The following is a 24,168-nucleotide window of genomic DNA, read 5'->3' on the forward strand; positions in this document are numbered from 1 at the left end:
TTTTATCTGCATCCCAGAACTAAAATGAGAAAAGTTAGGATCAGAACTTCCAACAATAATTAACCCATCAAAAAGAAAATTCATTTAAACAACATAAAGAACCAACTATTTTTCCGACCACCCACAATTGGCTTCATAACCTTAGAAACGCGATAGTGTAATATTATCTCCAGAATCCTTTATCTTAAACAACAAAGAGTCTACAACAAAGGAGAACGTGACTTTTTGTAGGGAAAATCTCGGCGTAATTACAGAATGATGGAATCGTAGAGGTCCAATAGGATAAGGATAACTTATTCTATTGACTTATACATAACAATGCGCCCGGAGTCCTAATTGGATAGTTATGACAGTGGATCAAAAGATTTCTGTGTTTAGTAAAATAAATAATTGGGCTAGTTGAGTTGTACCGGCAGGCACAAAGGTCTAGATCTAGTGTGATATATCTGATAACTTGGAAAATGACACAGTAGATGGCCCAATGACCTATTTAAGGTTTTAAGGATACGCTAAATATGAGTAGCTCAAACTCACTTCTGACTGGCTACAATGCAAGTCTTTGGTAAAGGCCTTCCTCCACTACATTTAATGTAGCAGAACATTAGTCCAACAGTGGACTTCACGATGAGATAATGATGACTTTGTTGTTCTGCAACTAGTTAAACTACAGTAAGATTGGGCAGTATCGTAGCTAATGACTAAAGTAAATTATTTGTAAGGAAATCAGAAAGAGATAAGGGATAGGCTTATAAACTTGGGACTTCTTGTAGGCGATGGGCTAGCAACCTGTCATTATTTGAATCTCATTATATCATTAAGCCAAACAGCTAAACGCGGCCTATATAGTCTTTTATAAGATTGTTAGCACTGTCTACCACGCAAAAGATAAAGACGTGGCTATAAGTAATTATGTACACCATGGATGTTTTGAAGTTCCATATTTTTAATAGTTTGCAACATTGTGAACCAAACTTATGGCAACTGTTCATTACACATACATTTTATCACATCTTTATCCGTTACGGACTAGACAGAACCGAAAGCCCCGAAAAGACTGTAATCCCACTTTCATTCATTTTTAATAATCACGTCTATATCCCTTGCTGGACAGAGACAACAGAAAAAGGCTTCTTGAACAGGCTGAAAGGCTTCATTCAGCTGTAAAGCTTACTGTTGGAACTGAAATTCAAATAGTGATAAATTGCTAGCCCATCGACTAAAAGAAGAATCCAAAGTTTATCATGTAAACCTTGTTCATAATTTAACCCCAATCTACTGGACGCTTGAGTTAAGCAATAAAGCAATAAAGCCAAAATGCAAGTTGGTGATCTGGAAATGGCTATATAAGAGAGGAAGAAGAAGAAGAGAAGAAATATCAATGCAACTCTGCACTACAACAATGTTTCCCAAAATAGATAACTTTTAAAAAGAACGCAATTTCTTCAGGATAACAGTGAATTAACCCCTGTTAGATTCCCGAGAAAAGCGGGAATTCCATAAAGTAAAGGAATTCGATATTTTGTAATTTTCCACCAAAAGTAAATTCGTCTTGGAACAGATTTTATTATTTGCAGCCAATCAAGAAATTCACAATAATATTGAAGAAGCAAAATTATTTGTTCCTTTTTAGTCGTATTGTAAGGAATTGTTTGAAATGAATGTTGCTCAGTAAAATAACACTACGTTTAACTTTCGCTAGCATTGTTCTGTAACGTTAATTCTTGTTTCTTACTTTCATCCCGCAAGAACTATTTTTATATTAATCAGATTTTCTTATAGTTTTAAGAGTTTCTTTATATTACTTTACAAATAAAATAATAAATGGAAAGTGAAACATGTATCCGCTTAGTAAAAGACTCACACCTCCGGGAAAGAATCGTTTAGCACCTATGTAAGTAATAAATTTAGCTGCGACGAACTATCAACATGACGTAAAAATGACTTCAACCATCTCATAGAACGTAAAAACACATACGCAGTTACAGACAAAAGCTAGTAACGTTATTTTATTACAACCATTTTAATGGAACTATGAAAGTGTTTTCCGATAAATCTGATGACTCGTTCGCTGGCTCTCTAGGTGGTCTATTAATATCCGATGGAGGGCTATTAAGAAGGGCTAGCTAATGCACCTGAAAAGGGTGACACGCTTAGCCGTCAGCAAAGACACGTCAATGTATAGCTCGTGATTTTACATGAGACGACTATTTCTCCTTTATAAATGGTGAACCTTAATTTTTTTGTCATTGTATTAAACCCTATACTAATGATTGATGATGATCCCTGAGGCCTCTTTTCTAGAGAGAAAAGGGTTAAAATGATGTTAAAGTCTTGATGTGAAAAAGTGAAATGGCTATGTTTTTGTTAACGTTTTACAGTCGGCTGCTTATCGGACACTACTTAATGTGCTTAAAATGACCTGATGTACAAGTTTTAGATGACAAAAAAAGTGTGTGAAGTGATTTTCATCAGTGTTAGATATTTTTAAGTTAACCTCTTACTACATTAAATATTTTGTATAAAGAGTACTCGTACTATATCTTAAATGATTTTCATGGTACTGTAGTCCAATATACAGTTCCCTTGCCTGACGTAAAAATATACCTATGCATTAACTTGATACACTCAAATAAGAACAAGTAGTCATGGTTCATTTGTTAATATTTTTATAGAGTTATTAAATATATGATGTTTCACATAAAACAAAGTTAGTAAATACAGAGTGGGTATAACACCAGCCAATTTTTACCACAACTTTATATAAAAATTGAACAACTTTTATAATAAAGTGCGTAGGCCTCGTAGAAAAAAAAATATGAATGCTTCGCTATTAGATTTTTGTTTAGTAATAATTTACTAGAGATACCTTTTGATGATGTACTTTGGCAGTGATCTCTTGGCTTGTGTTAAAAACCAACCTGTATAATTTACGTAACATCACAAACACTTTTCTAATGATACTACTACTTAGACATGCAGAAGGGGGGGTTGCGAACGTGCGTAGCGAGTGTGTTCTGTAAACTTGAGTCGTCACTCGGCAGAAACCAATTAAACCGTAAATAAAATTCGTAAATATAAATCTAGAAACTTTGTAACCTGTCTACAAACTCCTCGAGAAAGCCATACAGCATTTCCCATTCAACAAAGTTTCTAGAGACGGTTTCAATTGACATATGCCAAATGAGTCACCAGAATCTGTCTGCTGTTGTATGTGTTACTATACTCTCAGTAAAGTACCGCATATTGTAGCGGTGGGCAGTCGAGGCTGGCCGTAGACGTTCGCAGCCCCTGGCACTCGGGGTCGGAGTCAGTCGCATGCGAAGCAGGAGGGGCGACGGTGGGGCAACATGAACGGGGCTCACTGAGAGGATGGTGCGGCGGCACGGAGAACGTGTAGTACTTGGTCGTTTGGTTGTGAGCTCGCAGCACATAGCTGTGAGTCAGCGTCACCACCACCACGAGGACCGACGCCAGCGCGAGCGCGAAGAACGACGCCGCGACGGCTGCCACCACGCGCCGTCTCCTCGCTTCCTTCCCGGCTTCCTCGGGCGGGATCTCGGGCTCGACGGGCGGCGGGGGCGGCTCCGGAGACCTGCTGCGCACACTGGGCCCCCGGCTGTTCGGAAGCTCCAAGGTGTGACGGCGCGAACGCCGAGCGCGCTCGCATTCCGCTGCCGAGGAATGGTGGCGGCGCAGGCGATGAGGGGCGCCCGGAGTTACGCGACACGATGCCGACCGCAGCGTGCGCACGGGCACCATCAAGTCATCGCTAGCTACTCTCGGCACGCGGGCCGAATGCACAGACCTAAACGAGTGGTCGCGAGCAGAACTGCTCGGAAAAGCTAAGTCGACAGAAGCGCGGGAAGAATGTCTCGAGAATCGGTCTCGATCCCGATGGTCTACGCGCACCGACATGGTGCGGGCGGAGCGCGCGGCGGCGGCCGCCCGAGTGCCGGATCCCTCCCCGAGTGGTCACGCCGTCGCCGTCGCCGCGCCGCGCGCAACCCGCCTCGTATGTTTACACTCGTCCCCGATCTCACAAAGAACGCTTACTAAATATTCGTCTACATCCACATCACGAGGTATGCTCTCGCCTCACTCGAGTAGATGACGATTCCGTATTTACCCGATTAAGGGTGTTTGGACTTCCCCTTCAGCACCTTACTTTATGTAAATGTTGATTTTGCCACTCGAACGTCGAAAACTCCCAACGTATGGGTAATTCACTCGTGGAAAATAGTTGTATTTTTAGAACTTCTGAGTTTTCAGATGTTTCGGCAAAACCTTGACCTGATAACGACCTCGCAGATTTGTTCAGAAGCGGTTTGTTTGGTAAACAATTTTGTGGTTAAAAGGCATTTAATATCTGCAGTTGTCCCATTGGCAGACGCTGAGCGCTAAATAGAGCGCGCCGCCTTTGTTGTGTAGTCCACGTTGTCAAGTTAAATTGTCTCGAGGCGGGAAACGAAACAGATAGTAGCGAAGTTGTCGCGAGGCCGCCACATCGACACTATTCAATGCAGAATAGGCACCCACATACACCCGTGCCTTCAACCAACACATTGTTACAATGTGCTGCCACGTCTTTACCTTTACATCAATCAAATATACGTACTGTTCATTTCAACCAACTTAAACTCAATTTTGAACATTTATTTTAGATCTGAGGTTTTGCTAAAGCAGTTAGTTTTACAAGAAGCAATAATCCACTCCTTATAAAGATAGCCTCTAAGTTCATCGAATATTTGACCGGAAGATTGACTAAAAGCTTTCATTTAATAAAGCATAATATTTGAATTTCTCTTTACAAGAGGAAATATCTTAAGAATACTGTCAAATTTATTTAAGCAGCAATCTCATAAAGAAATCCAAAACTGTTTTTACGGTTTCTGGGTTCAAATAAGGAAACACTTTAAACACTTACATCATAAGCCTTTGCCCGTGACTTTCAATTCACAAAAGTTTGATTTTTTTAAATGTTCACTACCTACATTTGTGCCTATATGAAAATATTATAAAACTCTTTCCGCAAAATAAAAGTTTTCTACGAATGTTTTGTCGGTTTCAGTATGCGTTGTCTTTCCTTCACGGTGACTTTTGTGATTGATTCAAAACGCTATTCCTAAACTTTGGATTATTCTGTTAGGCGATTGGCCTGAAACTAGTTACTAAAGTACAATTATTTAACCACCAATCTTGAAAATATAGAAAAGATACTAAACGACACCGTTGGTTTTAACCACATAAGAGATAAAGTAAAATATATATCTATGTACCTAATAAATCACATAATCAGTCAGTCCAATTTTCCTCCGTGAAAAACTATAATCATAAGAAATATGTAAAGAATAGTCAAGTCGCAAGTTTACGCTGTCAGACGCGTTTGAAACGCGACTGATGAACAAATAGAGTACAATACTTACAACACAATGACGGCGGGACGCTATCGGACGTCCCCAGATAAGATACGAAGCCTCACTCACTACCTTTGATGCGTGGAAATATAAGTAGTACAACTTCTGTGTTTGTGCGATTTTAATTTAATTACAATGTTTTTTATAAACAAAATAAATGATTCACTCAATGCATTTTAAACACTCCATACAAACCTAAAATAACACCTCTTTCCAGAACGCAAATAAAACACAAATTATAGTAATATAGAAAATATTATAATTTTTATTTATGTCTACGTAAACAAAAATCAAAACCTAAATAAATAAGTAAAACCCACATCAAATACCACGTTTGACTCTGTCTACCTCGTAAGGAATGAACACGTGATTACATATGTGTATGTATGCATGTGCAACTAAATTAAATATGGCGATTGTACTATATACTATTTCAAACAAAAAAAAAGTATGTATATTACTCGTGAACCACATGACCTCAATATTCATACATAGAATAAAAATCCAAAGAATTTCTAAGGCAAATCTTGTTTGAACTGAACCTTTGATTGTATTTTTTCAGCAGCCCGCTGTTGACCCTACGACACTTATTAGAATCCCTAGTCCTGAATAATGGATAAGGACGAACCACTCCGGTCTATAAAATTGACTAAAATCATTTGCATCGCTCTATTGTGGTGAGAAATGGGAGGAATCAGATGTACTAATATAAATATCGAACAGATTAATTAAAACTGTAACTGAAAGCTAATTATATTTGATCTTATTGTAAATCTTAAAATTACAAAAAGGACATAAGGTAAATAAATAAATAAGGTAGATACTTTTCACCCGGGCGAAACCGCAGTTGAAACTAAGTCTTTCAATAAATAATATTGACAAAAAAAAATAAAACAAAACGGCACGACAGTTTCAGAAAGGTTTATAATATCGAGCGAGTTTTTATTTTTATTTCAAACAGAAAAATAAAAAGGAAAGTTGAAACCTCTTCAAATAGATTACGGATTGAACAGAGGAAAAATATGCAAAAATACAACCTTCATAAAGCTTTTAACAGCAAATGGATTTTAATTCGCATATTATTTATTTGTAGGAAATAGAAAATCGTAACGAAATTTAAGAGAATCAAGATTTGTTAGACGAGCTATTGTGTTCCAAAGAGATTATTTTCGAATCAAACTATGACTTTTTTCCAAACTATTGAACACTCGTTATGGAAAAATTCTCATGAAATCTTTTGTTATCGGTCTTTGGCTACTTTAAAACATATCAATATATAAAATCGAAAAACACTCGCTCACTGATTTTCATTAGTATCTAGGTATAACATTAAGGAATAAACTGATTGACTAGTCAGTTCTACACTAGTGTAGAAATTTTAAATTTAACGCGATAATTGCTTACGTAGACAAGGGATAAGTATACTAAAAAAGGATTTCCCAATATTCCCGCTGGATTAAATCAAAAATAATGATAAAGGTAGGTAGAATTTTGGGAATTCCTTTTTTGGAAAATTCTCAAGCGAGTTATCACAAATGATACATATTCCTTTCTTCTGAAAACATTTTCAGTGTGCCTACTTACAACATATTTTGTCATAATAAAAGTACAACAGAAATTGCTAGTAAACTCGATTACTATTACTCGAGGACTAAGTTAGATGATAGATCGACGGCCGGTCGGGACTAATTAGATGAACATACGGCTACAAGAAAAATACACCAAACTTACATTGAATTGTATCGCCATGTTATTTTTTACATACTACATATAGTCACGTTTATATCCCTTGCGGTGTAGACAAAGCCAACAGTCTTGAAAAGACTGAAGGCGACGTTCAGCTGTATGGCTTTATGATGGAACTGAGATTCAAATAGTGACAACCTAATTTATCTTTTTATTATTATTTTATATCACTTTGTTAAGGGTTGTTAATATGAACAAATAGGTACGGTAAAAAATAGGTATAAATGCTTTCTTCATTAAATTTTTTTGTGGTTGCCTGGAAGAGTTTGTTTATGAGATAAGGCCGCCTTTAGCATAAGTATAGTATGAGTTATTTTTGTTACAATTATTAAAGTAAACTAATATAGTATTTATTATAGGACTACTCCATCTCTTTCCCATGGATGTAGTAAAAGGCGACTAAAAGATAGGCTAATAAACTTGGAATTCTACTAGGCGATGGGCTAGCAACCTGTCACTATTTAAATCTCAATTTTATCATTAAGCCAAACAGCTGAACGTGGCCAATCAATCTTTCCAAACTATTAGCTCTGGCTAATCCGCAGTGGAATTAGAAGTGATAATATGTATGTATATTTGAAAAAACGCTCAGCAAAATGTTGAGAAAAATTTCCACATTACCCCTTGAGATTACAAATGACCGAGCCAAAGCTATTTGGAACTATTGACATGGCCAATTATTGGAGCCAATGTTTGCTTGCCCTGATTGGATCCTTAAGTCAATTGAGTATATTGATACCTTCAGATGTGTGTTATCTGACCAATGATTTAATTATGCAGTCAATGTGATCATCATAGTGTTATTATTTCTCTCGTCTCAATTTACATTAGTGAGTTTAAATTTTTACCGTCTGGTTCCCTGACACTTTAGCACAACGACTCTTAGTTGTTGTAAGAGTCGACTAAAGGGAAAAAGCCCATTTACATAGTATAATAACAATGTTCTCCTCTTAACACGTTTACGCAGATCAAACCGATATCGCTTCGTATAACTTGAGGTTCCCTCTTCTATCTGTCATTCTTTCTTCTAGAAAAATACAATATTTTATCATTTTATCATTGAGCCAAACAGCTCAACGAGACCTTTCAGTCCGTTCAAGACTTTTGGCATTGTCTATCCCGCAAGGGATATAGACGTGATTGTTTGTATGTGTATGTATGTACGAGTATAAATACCTCGGCCTTCAGCAATTACGAAAATGACTGAGAGATGATAGGTATTAGGGGAGTAAAACAAACGTTAAATATAGGTAATTTTGAACAAAGAATAATCAAATCTTTTGTCAACCGAAACACACTATGCATACTTATCAGGCTTTGGAAGATTTAATAACAATATAATTTCCTCTATAGAGTCTATAATGAGAGGCCTTCAGGACAGTCACAGAAAAGAAAGGTACTAATAAGCGTTGCCGTTAATAAGGAGCTAATTCAAGGATATCCACCAAAAAGTCTAACTAAGGCTGCGTTTTTTTTATATTTAAATGTTTGTTCAAGTATTCCTGAAAGTACAACCCACTGAACAATTGTTGGTTATATTTTTTCAGTAATTTTCTGCTCGTGACATCTTCTATTGCGAGACTTAAGAATATAAAACATTAACTGTTAATTTTAAAATAAAATCCGCCTCTCGCTTCGTCGCTGCTGTCCAAACAGCAGCTTTACGCCTACGCAGAGCCAAGCCCTCGACATTTAGGGGAAGTTTAAATAGCCCAGGGCTTGTTTAAGACAGTGTATTTCTATTACATGTTTCACTTCAACTGAATTCATGTTTATTCAAGACGAAAGTTTGTAATGATTCTGAAATCCTGGATATTGCTTGCGAAATTACTGATGGCATTCTCTTTTTATTTTGGAAGAATACCCGATTTTTTTTACATAGACAAAGCCGACCGTCTTAAAAAGACTAATAGGCCACGTTCGGTTGCTTGGCTTAATGATAGAATTGAGATTCAAATAGTAACAGGTTGCTAGCCTGTCGCCTAAAGAATCCCAAGTTTATAAGCTTAGTCGCCTTTTACGACATCCACGGGTCTCAAAAACTCACGATTATTCACTTATTGTGATGAACATCACGTAGAGTCAAAATAAATTACTGTTCCGTACATACGTATAGTTAGGATCTTAAAAGCTTTTTTAAGGGTTCAATTTAAAGAGTGCTTTTTTCCTTTTATTTACGACTACACTTAACCACCGTATAATTCACATGCTTACGTACAAGAGCATTAACCTTTCGTTCATATAAGGTACTACTATACATTGAAAAAGTGCATGTAAACATCTTTTTTGAGCTATAAAATAAAATCATTAAAATATAATGAGATGACTCGTGATTACGTTTGTGTTTTAGTCCAAATCTGAACAACGTAAGAAAATTGTTCTCTTATCCATGGTTTCAGTATCGTAAGAATCGTGTAACAACAACACGATTCGAACAAACTACAAATATAAGGTATGCCATGATGCCGCCAAAATGGCAAGAAGGCACACTAGGTGTCAGGAGTCTCGCACAAACATAGGGCCGAGCCGTAAAAAGGCTTTCCCCTTTGTTAACACGTAGTTAGTACTAGTTTTAATAAAAAATGTTTATCATAAAATAATTTACTGAGAATGTAGCTCTCTTCCTCACAATAAATTTTGTAAAAAGGGAACCACTTCGAATCGATATTCGTCTTTTATGAAGTCGGTGAAATTTCTAAAACCGTCTCCTTAGTGTTATCTGAAAACCGCATCAAAATCGATTCAACTAAATGGAAGAAAATCGCGGACAAACACACATACATACGTATATATCAGGTCAAACTGAGAATCACCTTTTTTAAGCCGTTTAATAAATTAATCTTGTGCGTTATTAAACAAAACCCGTGTAATTTGTGAAACATGAAATAGTATTTAAATAATGACTATTCTTTCACTATCGAATTAACAATTTTATCTCCCAAAGAAAACGAAATCAAATTAGAATATCCAAAGATAATGCAATCTCTATACATTTTCCCTCCAATAAGGCACGGAATCTTCAGCTCAAAGCGACCTCCCGCGACTTTTAACTTAGTTTCCTATAAGGATAAATGTCAGCTCTTTTCTCCATAAACCGGTCACTTTAAAGGTGTTATAAAGAAAAGCCATTTACTCTCATTTGACCCTGCTGGTCTATACCTACGATGGAACTAAGATATATGGACTTCGAGACATAAAAGTTGGCGAGCCTATAACTTTTCTAAGGTCAACTTAAGTGCTATGTAAGTACGTAATGGAATAGTAGACATCGTTTGTTAATTTGTCGGGAAATTTTCCAAATCCGAATAAAATGTTATTTCACAAAGATTTTCCGTTGTTACTGATTGTAGTACCTGACCGACCGTCTAGAATTGACTTTTAAATTTGAAAATAATACGATTGTGAATAAAACTATGGACACCTCCATAAGGAAGGTAGAGAAATTTATACGAAACTAGCTTTCCGCCCGCGGCTTCGCCCACGTGTAATTCGGTTATATATACCGTTTTTTAATGATCTCGACAGGGCTTTTTCTTCCACAGGCTGAAATCTTGTTACAACTGGAATTAAATATAGCCTGTGTTACTCAGGGATGATGTAGCTTTCTAATGGTGAATGTTTGAAATCGATTCAGTAGTTTCGGAGTTTATCGATTACATGTGTAAACAAATATAGTCTGATAGTCATCATCCCATGTGAATGAGCTGATGATGGAAGGTACATTTCCTCAACGGTTAGGAGTTGAAAGAAAATTCTTACGAATTTATACGTACATGTGAGGCTATTAGGTTGACCTGATAATAAAAAGTAAATCTCATTAACGTTAAGAATTTAGGTGAAAATGGATGCGGACAAATTTCGTCTCTTCACTTGTTTCCTTTTAGCTGTTTGTATGGGTAGTGTTAACACAAAATAGGGATTTAAAGGCGTGATGTTATTAATGTTATGCATGTATGTACATAATTATGTATGTTATTATGTATGTTAAAGAGACGACTGAAAGTTGTCATACAAAGTCTTTTTTTTTAAGGATGGGAAATCATCAAATGACCTCTCCCGCTCTGGGTGGAACGGAAGGGAGTGTCAGACTTTTACTGACTAAAACCCACCTCGTTCCTTCAGTTGCCCTTTGCGTTCCGGGGCCACGGTATCTCGTTAGAACTTTCCCGCAGCCCCGGCTCAGTTTATCCCGTTTCCCCCCCTTGGGGGTTGACATTTCAAAAATCCCTTCTTAGTGCTCACTTATGTTACTAAAGGAACCTCTGTTCAAAATCTCAGACTCCTATACCGAGCGGTTTCGGCTGTGCGTTAATAAATCAGCCAACCAATCGCACCCCCTAAATCACGATTGGAGGGTAGTTTGAAAAAACTTATAATGTCAAACATATTTACTTGCCTATGTACGTGTTCATGCCAAGTTTCAAGTTTATAAACCCAAGGAATAAGATTTTTCATAGAAACGTTTTTACCCCTTTTCCCCCCCTTGGGGGTTGAATTTCCAAAAATCCTTTCTTAGTGCTCCCCTACATATCCCAAGGAACCTACATTCCAAATTTCAGCTGTCTACGACCAGTAGTTTCGACTGTGCGTTGTCTGTCAGTCAGTCACTCAGTAACGGAAGAGTTTTATATATATAGATAAAATATTTTGTTGCATTTTGTACCAGGCTTCCCAGCACCAATAGAAAAAGAATAGGAGCACTCCATCTCTTTCATATGGATATCGTAAAAGGCGACTAAGTGATAAGCTTATAAATTTGGGATTCTGTTTTTAGGCGATGGGCTAGCAACCTGTCACTATTTGAATCTCAATTCTATCATTAAGCCACGTTCAGCTACATGGCCTATCAATCTTTTCAATACTGTTACAGTCTACCCCGCAAGAGATACAGATGTGACAATATACGTATGTATGTATTTAACTGCCATTGTCTGAATTTACGTCGAAATAGATTTAGCGTTAAACGATTCAAATGTTTTAAAAATTTCTTATCATTTTGCATTCTAACCGTCTTTAAAACAAAAAGTATGCGAGCTTCACTCTAAAGGGATTCTTCAAATCTGCCCTAACTTTTACTAATCTTTGTAATGGAAGCGACGCTCTTTGAATTAAACATAAAGATGAAAACTTTAGGAGTTGAGGTATAATAACTGGTTTATTATCATTACTTGTTTGACAACTGAAAAAGGATTAACTAAGTTGTAAATAAAGTGTCCACAATCAATGTATAATATTGTGATTATTTAATTGTTATTTATTTTTTTAAAGTGAAGAATATTTATAGACATCAAACTTCAACGTACATGGCTTCTTTGTTATATTTAGGATCTAAATCGATGTTTGCTTCTAAAAATAAGTACAGAGATCGTAGCATTCTCCAGAATTGTATACCGCTAACAGTATTGTTAACAAATCCTTTGTACGTCGCGTACAATGAATAGAAATGTTATATCACTGCATCAGTATGTTCGTCACATTTCAATATATCGGGACAATCGGAGCAAAACTAGAAAGCCATCCGACTGTTCATACATATCCTATACTTTCCAACAAAACGACGACGATAAAAACTATATTTGCATACAGAAGTCGCCTCTTGTCTAAGTGAATGAAGAATGTTTCTTCTTCCTTGCTTCTGTTTTACCATGATCCTGAATTGAGTAAAGTGTCCCTTATTGACGTCAAAAGCAGAAGAACAGAAGCGATTACCGTATAAGCATGTACCTATAGGTTTCCTCGCGATATTTTCCATCTCCAGAAGAACATCCCCTCCATCAGAAAGTTCTTTGACTAATGAGCATAACTCACAAATAGTCGTATGTTACATGACGTAGAGAATAAATAAAACTTTTTATTGCTTACCTTAATTTTACTATTAAATTTTAGGAAAAAAGTAGAACATACTGTAACTGGTAAACTGGCAATTATAAAGTATTCATCTGTGAAATCTATAATTTTTGTCGAAGAGTAATAATTTTAGGAATAAACAAAGTAGTAGGGACGTATACTATACAGTCCAATTCAACCATTAACTATTTAGTCAATTCTAGATATCATCTGTGTAATCTATAATTTGTGTCGAAGAGTAATAAAAGGTTGCTAGAGTAGGCAAGCGAACAATGGTCAGGTATTTCATTAGTTCGATGCTCACTTAAGCTTAAATGCCACAAATTGCTTTTACGTCGATGTCTGATACATGGCTTTGCTTCAAGCCAAGATAAGGGAATATAGATTTCGTATAAACGGAAATTATAAGCGACTGTTTTTTTACTTTTACATATATCCTTCAATAGATTAAATTATGAAATTATTATGGAAAGGATGAATGAAAACAGGTTATCAATATGGATGAAGCGAAAGAAGTATGCAGAGATCGTGGCAAATGGATAGGTAGTATCTTTCTGCCCCTTGGAGAAAGAGGCGTGATTTTATGTATGTTATGTGCCTATGTATTAAATTATTTAAACCTAGTATATGCCATAAAATCAGAATATTCCAAAATATAAGCAATATAAAAATAATAACGTCACACTTAATTTTAAGAGAGACCTCTAGCAATAGAACTATGAATACACTACTCACTTTCATTAAGTAATTGTTGCGTGGTACACGAACAACAAACGAGACTGAAACATTTTACAAAAATACTTTATAGCTTCCATTGGTATTATAAAGAACCTTCAAGTGGTTCTTCATTTCCTTAAACATGCTCTTATATCAACACGAGGTAAGTAGAGAGAAAAATTTGATGCAGTATTAATATATTGCAACATCGCATCGGTCAGGCGTTAGTATTAAGATTTGAAACTCTGCGCGAGATTTTTCAAGCCAATACATTTAAATTATATCAAGTATTATAGTAATACGCCCTGGATACAGCAGAGGCTAGCATTATTTATAGCGTTTGAGAGAAATTGGAAGTGACATAAGAGGTCCCTTTGATAAGTGCTTATCTGTTAAGTGCGGCTTTTCCCAAAATTAGTCCTTTATTTTTTACGCAATATACGTAAAAACTAAGAACTTATTTTGGGAAATTCATAAACATGAGAATATATTTATTAAAAACTTATGCACAATTTGTTATTTGTTTCGTTCAGTGTTATTTTACCGTGATATTTCATTTAATGTGTAATTGCAACTCAATGAATCAGGATCCAATTATTTTTGTAATCAATGGTTTTTTACGGAAATGAAAAAATACTATCTAGTATATAAAATACGATATATAAATGCAAATAGCATTGCAGCACGATTTAAATCATAAATTTAATAAAAAAAGATGTAGACACCGCATTATTCGTTTATAAAATATCGAAAGTGCGACAACTGATATCTTATTCAAAATGCGGCAAACTTTACACTTTTCACTGCACGTTAAGAGCTAAGTTTAAGCACAGACATAGTAGACCGCCAAAGTGTCACTTTTATAAGACTGACGACTCAACTTTCAAACGGAATATTAAATTTTACAGTAACATGTAGGATTTAAGATGTATGCGATAAAATGACATGATATCAGTATTAAAACCTGCCTTATCTGCCTTTTAGGCAATTTAAGTACCTACTGAATGGTACAATCATGGCTCTTATAAAAAGGCTAGGTTTTTCCCAATATAGGAAAATACCTATGATATTCAAAAATTAACTCCTTCAATGCCGCGTATTTTTAATATCTACCAGTATCTACCGCCATCTTCTTAAAATATCAATAAAACATACTTGAATACACTAAGATCTCTGTATCACACTTTTATCTATAATCCTAAGTCTCTCCCAACGTAAAACATCATACCTTTGCAATGTGACAAATACACGAGTCGTTCTATAAGCAGAGAAGCAGCCAACACACATCATATATATTTTTTACGCTATCAGACCAGCATCTGGAGCATGGCACGCGCCACGACGTTTTCGCTGTTTCGCTTTTTACTATCACATGAAACGGGACAGCGATAGTTTTTCGCGCTATAGAAAAGGCGTCGAGCGTCCCATACTATGAGGGCAGCACTGAAGCTCGCACTAGATGGGCGTGCGCATAATCCCTAAGCCTTTTTTTAAATCAATAGGAAAGATATGGAGTGGCCCTATTCTTATGTGCCGGGGACCACACGGCAGGGAATTCCAAAATTAGCTAAACTGCGGTACACTTCAGCCGTGAACAATCAAGAGTATAGTCAGAGGGCTTTGTTGCAAAAGAAATGCCCATAGAAAGAGCACTCCAATTAAACGGAGTGTCAGCGGCATTGCCACGAGTGACATCTGCGAGGCCGACAAAGCCGGGTGGTTTGAATGGAAACCGAGATACGACTGATTCGATTTCAATGTTTTTTACATACTAGAAATGTTAAAATGTTTATTTTTCCAAAAACTGTTGCCCGCGACTTCCTCTCCCTCAAATCTCTATTATTCTTTTACTTTATACCTTATTCCACTATTACTGCAAAGTTAAAATCCCAAATTGGTACGTCCTTTGTTTGATTTTTAAAATCAATGCGAAAAAAGAAGTAAAGTATACACTAAGGTTTTTGCTTCTGGACCAACATACTCATGAATAAAATTTATAAAACATGAATTTATTTACAATGGCGTCTTTAAGAAAAGGAAAGAACAAAATGAATTGAAGAATAATAGTCGTATTAGAGAATAATAGTAATCACAATTTTAAAACAGCCTGTTTTGTGAATGTGCACTTTTTTTAATATACCTTAATATATTATTTAAATTAAGAATTCAAACAAACCAATCAGTATTCATTAGTTTAGAAATTTAAATTATAATTCACTCCATTACGCTGAAAACTGTTGAATTGTTATATTTGGCAGAGAAGGAATTCAGATGTCAGAACAACAGCTTTATAATTGAATTATTTGTATACAACATGAGCTTACTGACAACATGAAGAAGTGAAGCTAAAGTAATTATTTATTTAATCTAAGAAACAAGAACCACTCCATCTCTTTCCGATGGATGTCTTAAAAGGCGACAAAGCTCATAAACTTGGGATTCTTCCTTTAGAACAGCAAGCTGCAACTTTATATGAATCTCAATTCTATCAGTAAGCCAAACAGCTGTACGTAGGCCACGTTCATCAGTATTTCAAGACTCTGTCTACCCCGCAAGGGATATAGACGTGATTATATCTATGTATGTATGTTTTTCTACCCAATCCAAATTAAACAAATTTGTTCTATTCCAATTAACTTCATAAAAATTAACCAAATGCGTCGTTTTGTTTTACATTTCATAAATACTTACAAAACAGCATAGCGAATATCAACACGAATAAAACAAAACATAAACGTAAACAAATAAATTTTGATTGATTTCCGTTTACGCGGGACCTGACAGCGTTTCGTGGAAATGTGGTGTTTTATTATCAACGGCAGGAAAAGATTTCGTTTTATTTATAACATGATGATTGAATATCATGGGGGGAGGGGGGGGCCGACCTCAAATGAAATAGGACATCTCCATTCTTCACTCTTGTTCCAGGAAGCGCGATATTATGCATATCGTAAGTAAAACTAAGATAAAATAAAATGTTTATTTACCAAAAGTCTTAAATATCAATACGAGCAAATGATAAAACAGATTTTTTTGTTATCAAAATACTTTCTTATTTGGACGGATAGGCAGAGAACAAATCTTTCCACTCACTACCGATACTTCCCTCTCCATAATAATCAATCTTTTTCTTTTAAGTTTACGAAACGTAAGGCAAAACGTGCTTTAAACGTTCCCGATTCGATAAAAAGGTAAATTCTCTAAAATTCCCTTTTTACATTTTACAAGGAGAGTGTAAATAGAAAAAATGTACACTCGCCTTGTATATTTGCTTCAATAAATGACCTGCTTTCTTCTAAATATAAGGTAAAAAACAAAAAATATTTTCTAAACATAAAACAACAAACTCTATGCGCTCCCTTCCTTTTTGTGTCACTACATCCTCAATCAATATTAGATGCACTATAAATCTAACTTTGATAGTGTAGTACCAAAATCTGTAAAATTAGAATCGTCATTTATTCACATAAAAGAAAATCGTGACAAACTTACGTGATGTTTGAAATGTTTGCGAAAAGAATTGGCAGCGATTTTGTGGTTGGCTGCTTGTCTGGTCATTTTCAACTCATCATAATTTCAAATTATATTCCCCTGGTTTCCATTATTTATTTAATTAATATGATTCGAGACTGTTAGCTCTGTCTACCCAGTAAGGGTAAAAGGATTAAGGCGTTATTATTTGTACGTAAAATGGCCACGTTCCTAGTACTGCAATATTATTATCATTTTAAAATTTCTATATGATGAATTGGATGTACAATTTTACTGATAGTACTACCATCTACGTTGCTACCTACAAATAAAATTGAAGCACTATAAATAGAAGTATAAATTCAAGTTTACGATGCTATTCCATACATGATGAAATTGATAGACCTTCAATATGCATTTAAAAGCACTTATTGCTTTTTGATAGATGCAATCCGTAATATTTGTAATACCTATTACATATTTTACGTAAATAAATTAATTTTAACTTTGAGACTAACTCATTCTGAATAATTTGTCCCGAATTAGTCGAACGTAGTGTTTGAGTCTTTCGGGACTACCACGTGAGGGATAATGATTTAATGTATAATATTAAATTAATTGGTAGTATCAATGTTGAACCTATTTTATTACTATTAAAGCCTTTTATGGTAAAACACGTTTCAGTTAAACACAGATGTAAATACTCTAAATGTGAATTAAAAGATTTATACATCACGATCAACAAATTATAATTCTGATGTGAGGTACGAAGTAATTAAACTTTTAATGGATTCCTCCGGTTCGTTTGTTTTCAACGTAATCGTAATACGTTGACATTGTTGACTGACGAGAGCTTAAAACATCATCTTATTTTCTTGAGGTTTACAGATTCTTTTAAACTATGGGATAGCAATCGTCATTATTTCTGAATCTTCTCAAATTCGTCATCCGTATCACATATATATAGATGATATATTAAAATATTTCGATATAAGTTCTATATAAGACTAAGAGAAACCAAAGATGTGATTTTTAAAATATCTGTTTGTACGAGTATGTTTGTACTCGCATTACGGGTAATCTATTGCTCCGAATTGAATGCAGTTTGTCCAACCGGTTTTTAAAACTGGTTTACAAAATTTTCTCCCATCTCTCTAAGGGGGCGATACATGGGGTCAGCTTTTTTGTATAAAGATATTCTTAATGAACACACACACAGATTTAATTTTACGGTGAACGATGTTGCGGTCAACATCAAGTTTCATCTAAATGTAGCCCTTCCAGGGCTATTACTTGTATCTACCCCGCAAGGGACTCATACGTGATATGTAGTATATAGATAGATATATATATATATTTGTTAATTCCAGTAAAAACGACGCCCCAGGCGAAACCCAGTGCAACATAAATATCCAGGAAAGTAAACGCTATAAAATGTGTTTCACTTTGCATGCCTACAGTTGCATTCAAAGGTACAAAATACAATGACCCACATTCCGCTACAAAACAATGGAGCCAACAGGTTGCCGGTTATTTGACGGCACAAAGACCAATACTTTTAACAGCACTTAGATAAATACCTCTAGAAATGTAACGGTGATCCTAGTATGTTTGTTAACTTGAATTTTAATACTTTTGATAGGAAAATTATAAATATGGAAATACTAGAAGATGTGTGTTGTGAACTGTTGTGATGTGAACTGTTTTCTTCCGTTTTTCAAGAGCTTGAATATTTCTATTTCCATGCAAATTGTGGGAAATCCTGTCTTAGTGCACATGACCACAGAAGTTATATACAGATGTTCAAACATCAAGATTTAGTAGCAAGGACTGATTGCGTTGATATATCAATCAGTTTCTTTTCGTGAAGTTAGTTCTCAAACACAATCTTTCGTGAAAGCTAGTTGTGACACACAATCTTTTCGTGAAAACTAGTTCTGACACACGACCATTAAGTGAAAGCTAGCTCTGACACAAAAGCATTTCGTGAAAGCTAGTTCTGACACACGACCATTGTGTGAAAGCTAGTTCTGACACACGACCATTTAGTGAAAGCTAGTTCTGACACACGAGCATTGCGTTAAAACTAGTTCTGACACAGGACCATTGCGTGAAAGCTAGTTCTGTCACATGACCATTTAGTGAGAGATAGTTCTGACACACGAACATTGCGTGAAAGCTAGTTCTGACACACGACCATTTAGTGAAAGCTACTTCTGACACATGAACATTGCGTGAAAGCTAGTTCTGACACACGACCATTTAGTGAAAGCTAGTTCTGACACATGACCATTGCGTGAAAGTTAGTTCTCGCTTACAATGTCTTCCAGAAAGATAGTTCTCGCACACTATCTTTTCGTGAAAGCGAGTTCTTACAATATTTTCATTTGCATATTCAGGCAACTGGATGTTTAGCCAAAATCCATAGTCATAGGCATACCCGGTTGCATCCGCTCCAGAGTGGCGAGGATGCAACCGGGACTTAAACTTCCTAGCTAGGAATGAATCATTTCTGGCCTCCATAACTCTATAAACAGAATATATAGCCCAACAAGCCTGATATAAGTAAGCACGGGAACCAAAAGATGGATGGATCGATTTGCCAGGAATTATATATAAAAAAGTATTTACATCAGAAATTTCGTCAAGTGGTTAACATTATCATAAGCCTGCATATTTAAATTACTCTCATGAAGGCAGTCTTGCTCTCAACAGGTCCTTACAAGTAAGGGATGTTACATTATGTTTTATTCATGAGATACAACTGTCGAGCCCTTTACACACTTCAAATAGGCTTACCCTTTTGGCTCAAGACACGTGGAGGTTAGCGGAGAGTTATACTGGATTCAGACGTTAACCTGTTAATAGGGTGTCGAAATGAAGTGTAGTTCCTAGAACTTTAGCACAAAACTACTCTGTCTTTTCGATATTGGTTTGTACGAGGTTACTAAGGGAAAGTGTTTTACGTTATGCGAGAACTAAATGGTCCTAATTACAATTCCCAGTAATGCACGAACGCATAATTATATAGTCCATCAATTAGTTCACATTCACGATAACTAGCGGCATCTATTTTTGTATTTCATCTGCAGTTAATTAGGTACTCCAAGAAAACTAACCGAGACAAGTTCGGAGGATTCCTAACAAGGAGGATGATTATGTCTAAATATAAAAGATTCCTCAAATCAATCAAAAAATTATAAAGTTAAAGATTGAATTTAAAAAAAATATTATTATAATTTGAAAATTGAAATTGAAACACATAAATATGAAACATATTCTAATTATTTTTTTCATTAATATGTATACAGGGTGACATTTAAAACAACTGCATCCTTTTAAACATAGACTATACCCATGCTTCTGAGCCGTTTAAGCCTAGTTTTATTTAAATTAAACGTCATCATTTTCACATTTAAAAAACCCTCAAAAACTACGTCACACGCTTTAATAAAGACCAATGCTACAATAAGAAATTAAAACTAAACATGTAAATAAATGTCTGAAAAATAAATTATTTTTCTAGTATCAAGATCAAGTAAAGTACAGAGTTTTCGAGGTCGCTCAGCTGAATGAATTGTGTCGTTGACCTCTGAATCTTACGCGTCGCTTTTCAGCCGGCCGGGGTGATATGACGTATTTAGGATCGTGGATTTTAATACTTTTATTTTTTTTCGTACTTACTGAAATATGAACCGATATTTTTCATTTAACGTTTTTAAATATCCTTTAGATGAGTACACTAAACAGTTAAATTTATGCAGTTGAATTAAAAGTAACCCTGTATAGTAAGACTGTCTGTATTAGTATTATAATAGCTTTGTTATGTGATTTAATATCACGTTTTTGTTGAATATAATATTTCAAAAACTTATTTACACATGTAACAGGCTGTGAGCAGGGGTTCGAAATAAAAAAAAATCATTTTTAAATCTCTAACAAACGAATAAATTCAAAATTTTACAGCTAATGCCCCATACTTACTACGATTATGTCGTAGCACTTCGTAGGCCTCGTAGGCTCGTAGCAAGTTTTTGTAGCACTAAACACTTAACAATTCTAAGTAGTCTAAATTTGAGACATTTGTTTTTAATTACAAGTATTTTAAATAATATAAAGGGATTTACCTGAGCGTTATATAAAGATTGAGTGTACTACTTCTTCCGCCGGGAAAGACACGTGATCATTATGTATGTGTGTTATTGCTAATATAACATAAAATATCGTCTGGTAAGGGATTAAAGACATGACCTAGTTCGGCCATAACCAGAAAAATTTACATTCTCCTCACATTTGTTTACGTCGGGAACAAACGCCCTCAAACCGATACGATGACTTTCATTTCTTTGTATATTTAATCTCGTATTCTTGGAGAATGTTGTGCCCTATTTATTAGTACGAGGGCATCTCAAGTTATAATGAGACGCGATTGTATTCGTGATAAACAAGGGAATGACAAACGTCTTGTACAGACTCTGTGTAAGGGAATTAGCGAGGTTCGTTGCGTAAGGCAATTTTGGCACTAACTTTGAAATAGTTAAACCGCTGAGGGTATAATTTGGAATATCCATAAATAAGTGAGAAAAAGCGATTTCCAAATTTTTAATTTTGTGTCTGATAAGTACATAAAATTTACATAAAATTTTTACATCAAATTTTTACAATAAGTGAGTAAGCACACACAACATAAAACTTTAACAAATAAAAAGCCTTTCGTCTGTGTTCTTCAAACGTTCGTCTAACTGTTTATCAGCAGTCAATCAATCATAATGTAGTGACTGACGACAATGAACATCCAGAACTATAACAGTATTGAGCAGCATTAAAAAATAATACATCGTAGAGTTTTTGGGCGTAGCAAGCTGAAACTTGTAATACTTATGTCTTGAATAGTGTTTAACACCTAAGATTTAACAGGCGGAAGACTAAGACGTAAGGTAAGAGAGGATGTCCGAAATTCATACGGGAATGTTAAATTAATAAGATTTTTCATTTGACATGGGCACAATCTAAATTTAATAAAATAAGAATAATAAGTTGACAAATATTTGTAAATTATTATTAATAATTTGGGAGCCACAACCGGACTTTCAGAGGACTTATTCGGGATTACTTAAAATTCACATTAACAGAGCACTTTAGTAAATTGCCAGCACTTAGCGGGGAATTTCTCTATTCAAATAAAAACTGGACAAGTCCCATGTTTGACCATTTTTATAGGGTTCCGTATTTAAATGTAGAAGATATACATTCGTGACATAACAGACAAAATGCAGGAGAGCTGAATACGCTGGTACGGTATGGTCACGTTTTACGGAAGGCTCAGGTAGAATAAACCTGGCTTGAGATGATATATGAGCCAGTTCTTTAAACTAAAAACAAACATAACAAAGTGGAAAAATAGTAAGAAAATAGACCCCAAGCTCTGAAGCACTATGGTGGAGGGTGCAAATGCAAACACGCAATTTCGAGAGAGATACGAACACCTGTTACGAAAACATTATTACATACATACATACATATCATCACGTCTATATCCCTTACGGGGTAGACAGAGCCAACAGTCTTGAAAAGACTGAAAGGCCACTCTCAACTATTTAGCTTCATGACAGAATTGAGATTCAAATAGTGACAGGTTGCTAGCCTGTCGCCTAAAAAAGAATCCCAAGTTTGTAAGCCTATCCCTTAGTCGCCTTTTACGACATCCATGGGAAAGAGATGGAGTGGTCCTATTCTTTTTTTTAATTGGTGCCGGGAACCACACGGCACCCATTACTAGTGCAGAAAAAACGAGGATAGACATATAGACCGTATCTTTTCTCTTTGACTACTGTAAGGAGCCTTTTCAACTTGGTTTTCACTGACTGAAGTAAGCCATTGTGACCTCTCATCTCTTGTCTCCTCTTAAACAGCAAAGTAAGAGTGAAAAGGCAATATTTACGATTGATATCACAGACCTCGTCTTTGCTCCCAATCCCTATCATAATTTAATTTATTGAAATACTTCATACAATTGTAAATTAACCCACTTTTCTTATAAGGAACCCCAAAAGACGCAAGTAAATTCGGGTAATTAAAATGTTCGCAAACAGATGTTCTGAAGTAGATAATTTTATTCGTGGGTACACCAGACCCCTGCTAGCGAACCACAGATAACGTCACTCAGACATGATCTCGCCTTGTTCTATTTTCAAAAAAAATGCGGGGAAAATATATTTTTCAAGATGTCACTGCAGTTTTTTTTTCTCGGACAAGGGCGCGCTTTTGGAGGCTGATGATTTTATTTTATTTTTTTGTTTCATGGTTTTAGTATTTAAATGTTTATGTGAAATTTGTAGTTATATTAAATTATATTTATTGTTTGTTGTAAAAAATTAATCTACAAATCAATAGTCATTTCAATTTGAGTCAGATTAGCTTTAATTTTGCAAATAAAATAAGGTCAATAATTACTAATATAAAGAAGTGTTTAAAATTACTTAATGTACTTATATGAATTCTATTAAAATAAAACTTATAATAAACATAAAAAATATCCTTTTTGTGGGATACCGTCCACCGTCCGTCGAAGTTCATGTTTTATTTTAATTTATGTGTAAAATGCATCCAAATGACATTTGGTTAGGTTTAAGAAAAAAAATATATAAATTTGAAACCTCAACTCTTTCATTACAATAAACACAGATAAGAACAAAATATTCCACAATTTCACGAGGTAGCCATTATCAACGCAGCACAGCTTCGCTCATATTCCCGTCCGTTATTACTCTCTTTAATCAGAGGTACTTTATTCGTGAAGAATCGAGCGAACCTCTAGAGTAATGCACGCTGAATGGAACGTGATTATGTCGCCGTAAACCTGAGGCGAGCAAACTTACGGTTGTTTACAGCTGAATTAATGGCAAGGATATTGTTTGGTTTACAATACAGCTGTTGATATGAAATTCATTAATAGTATACGTATATGTATATA

General features: G+C 35.3%; 1 protein-coding gene across 2 annotated transcripts in view; it reads right to left on the reverse strand.

Moving 5' to 3' along the window:
* LOC132902073 (uncharacterized) overlaps positions 1 to 3,953 on the reverse strand; it is a 44,838-nt gene extending 40,885 nt beyond the window's left edge. Inside the window, exon 1 of one of the 2 annotated variants that reach the window (XM_060945830.1) lies at positions 3,401 to 3,953. In XM_060945830.1, coding sequence (XP_060801813.1) covers positions 3,401 to 3,915 — 515 coding nt within the window. In that variant the 5' untranslated portion in view covers positions 3,916 to 3,953. Of the gene's footprint in view, positions 1 to 3,362 lie in introns of both variants that reach the window. The other variant, XM_060945831.1, reaches the window with a different exon arrangement.
* Positions 3,954 to 24,168: the final 20,215 nt, after the last annotated feature.

This window comes from Amyelois transitella, chromosome 9, assembly GCF_032362555.1.
Source record: "Amyelois transitella isolate CPQ chromosome 9, ilAmyTran1.1, whole genome shotgun sequence".
NCBI lineage: Eukaryota > Metazoa > Arthropoda > Insecta > Lepidoptera > Pyralidae > Amyelois > Amyelois transitella.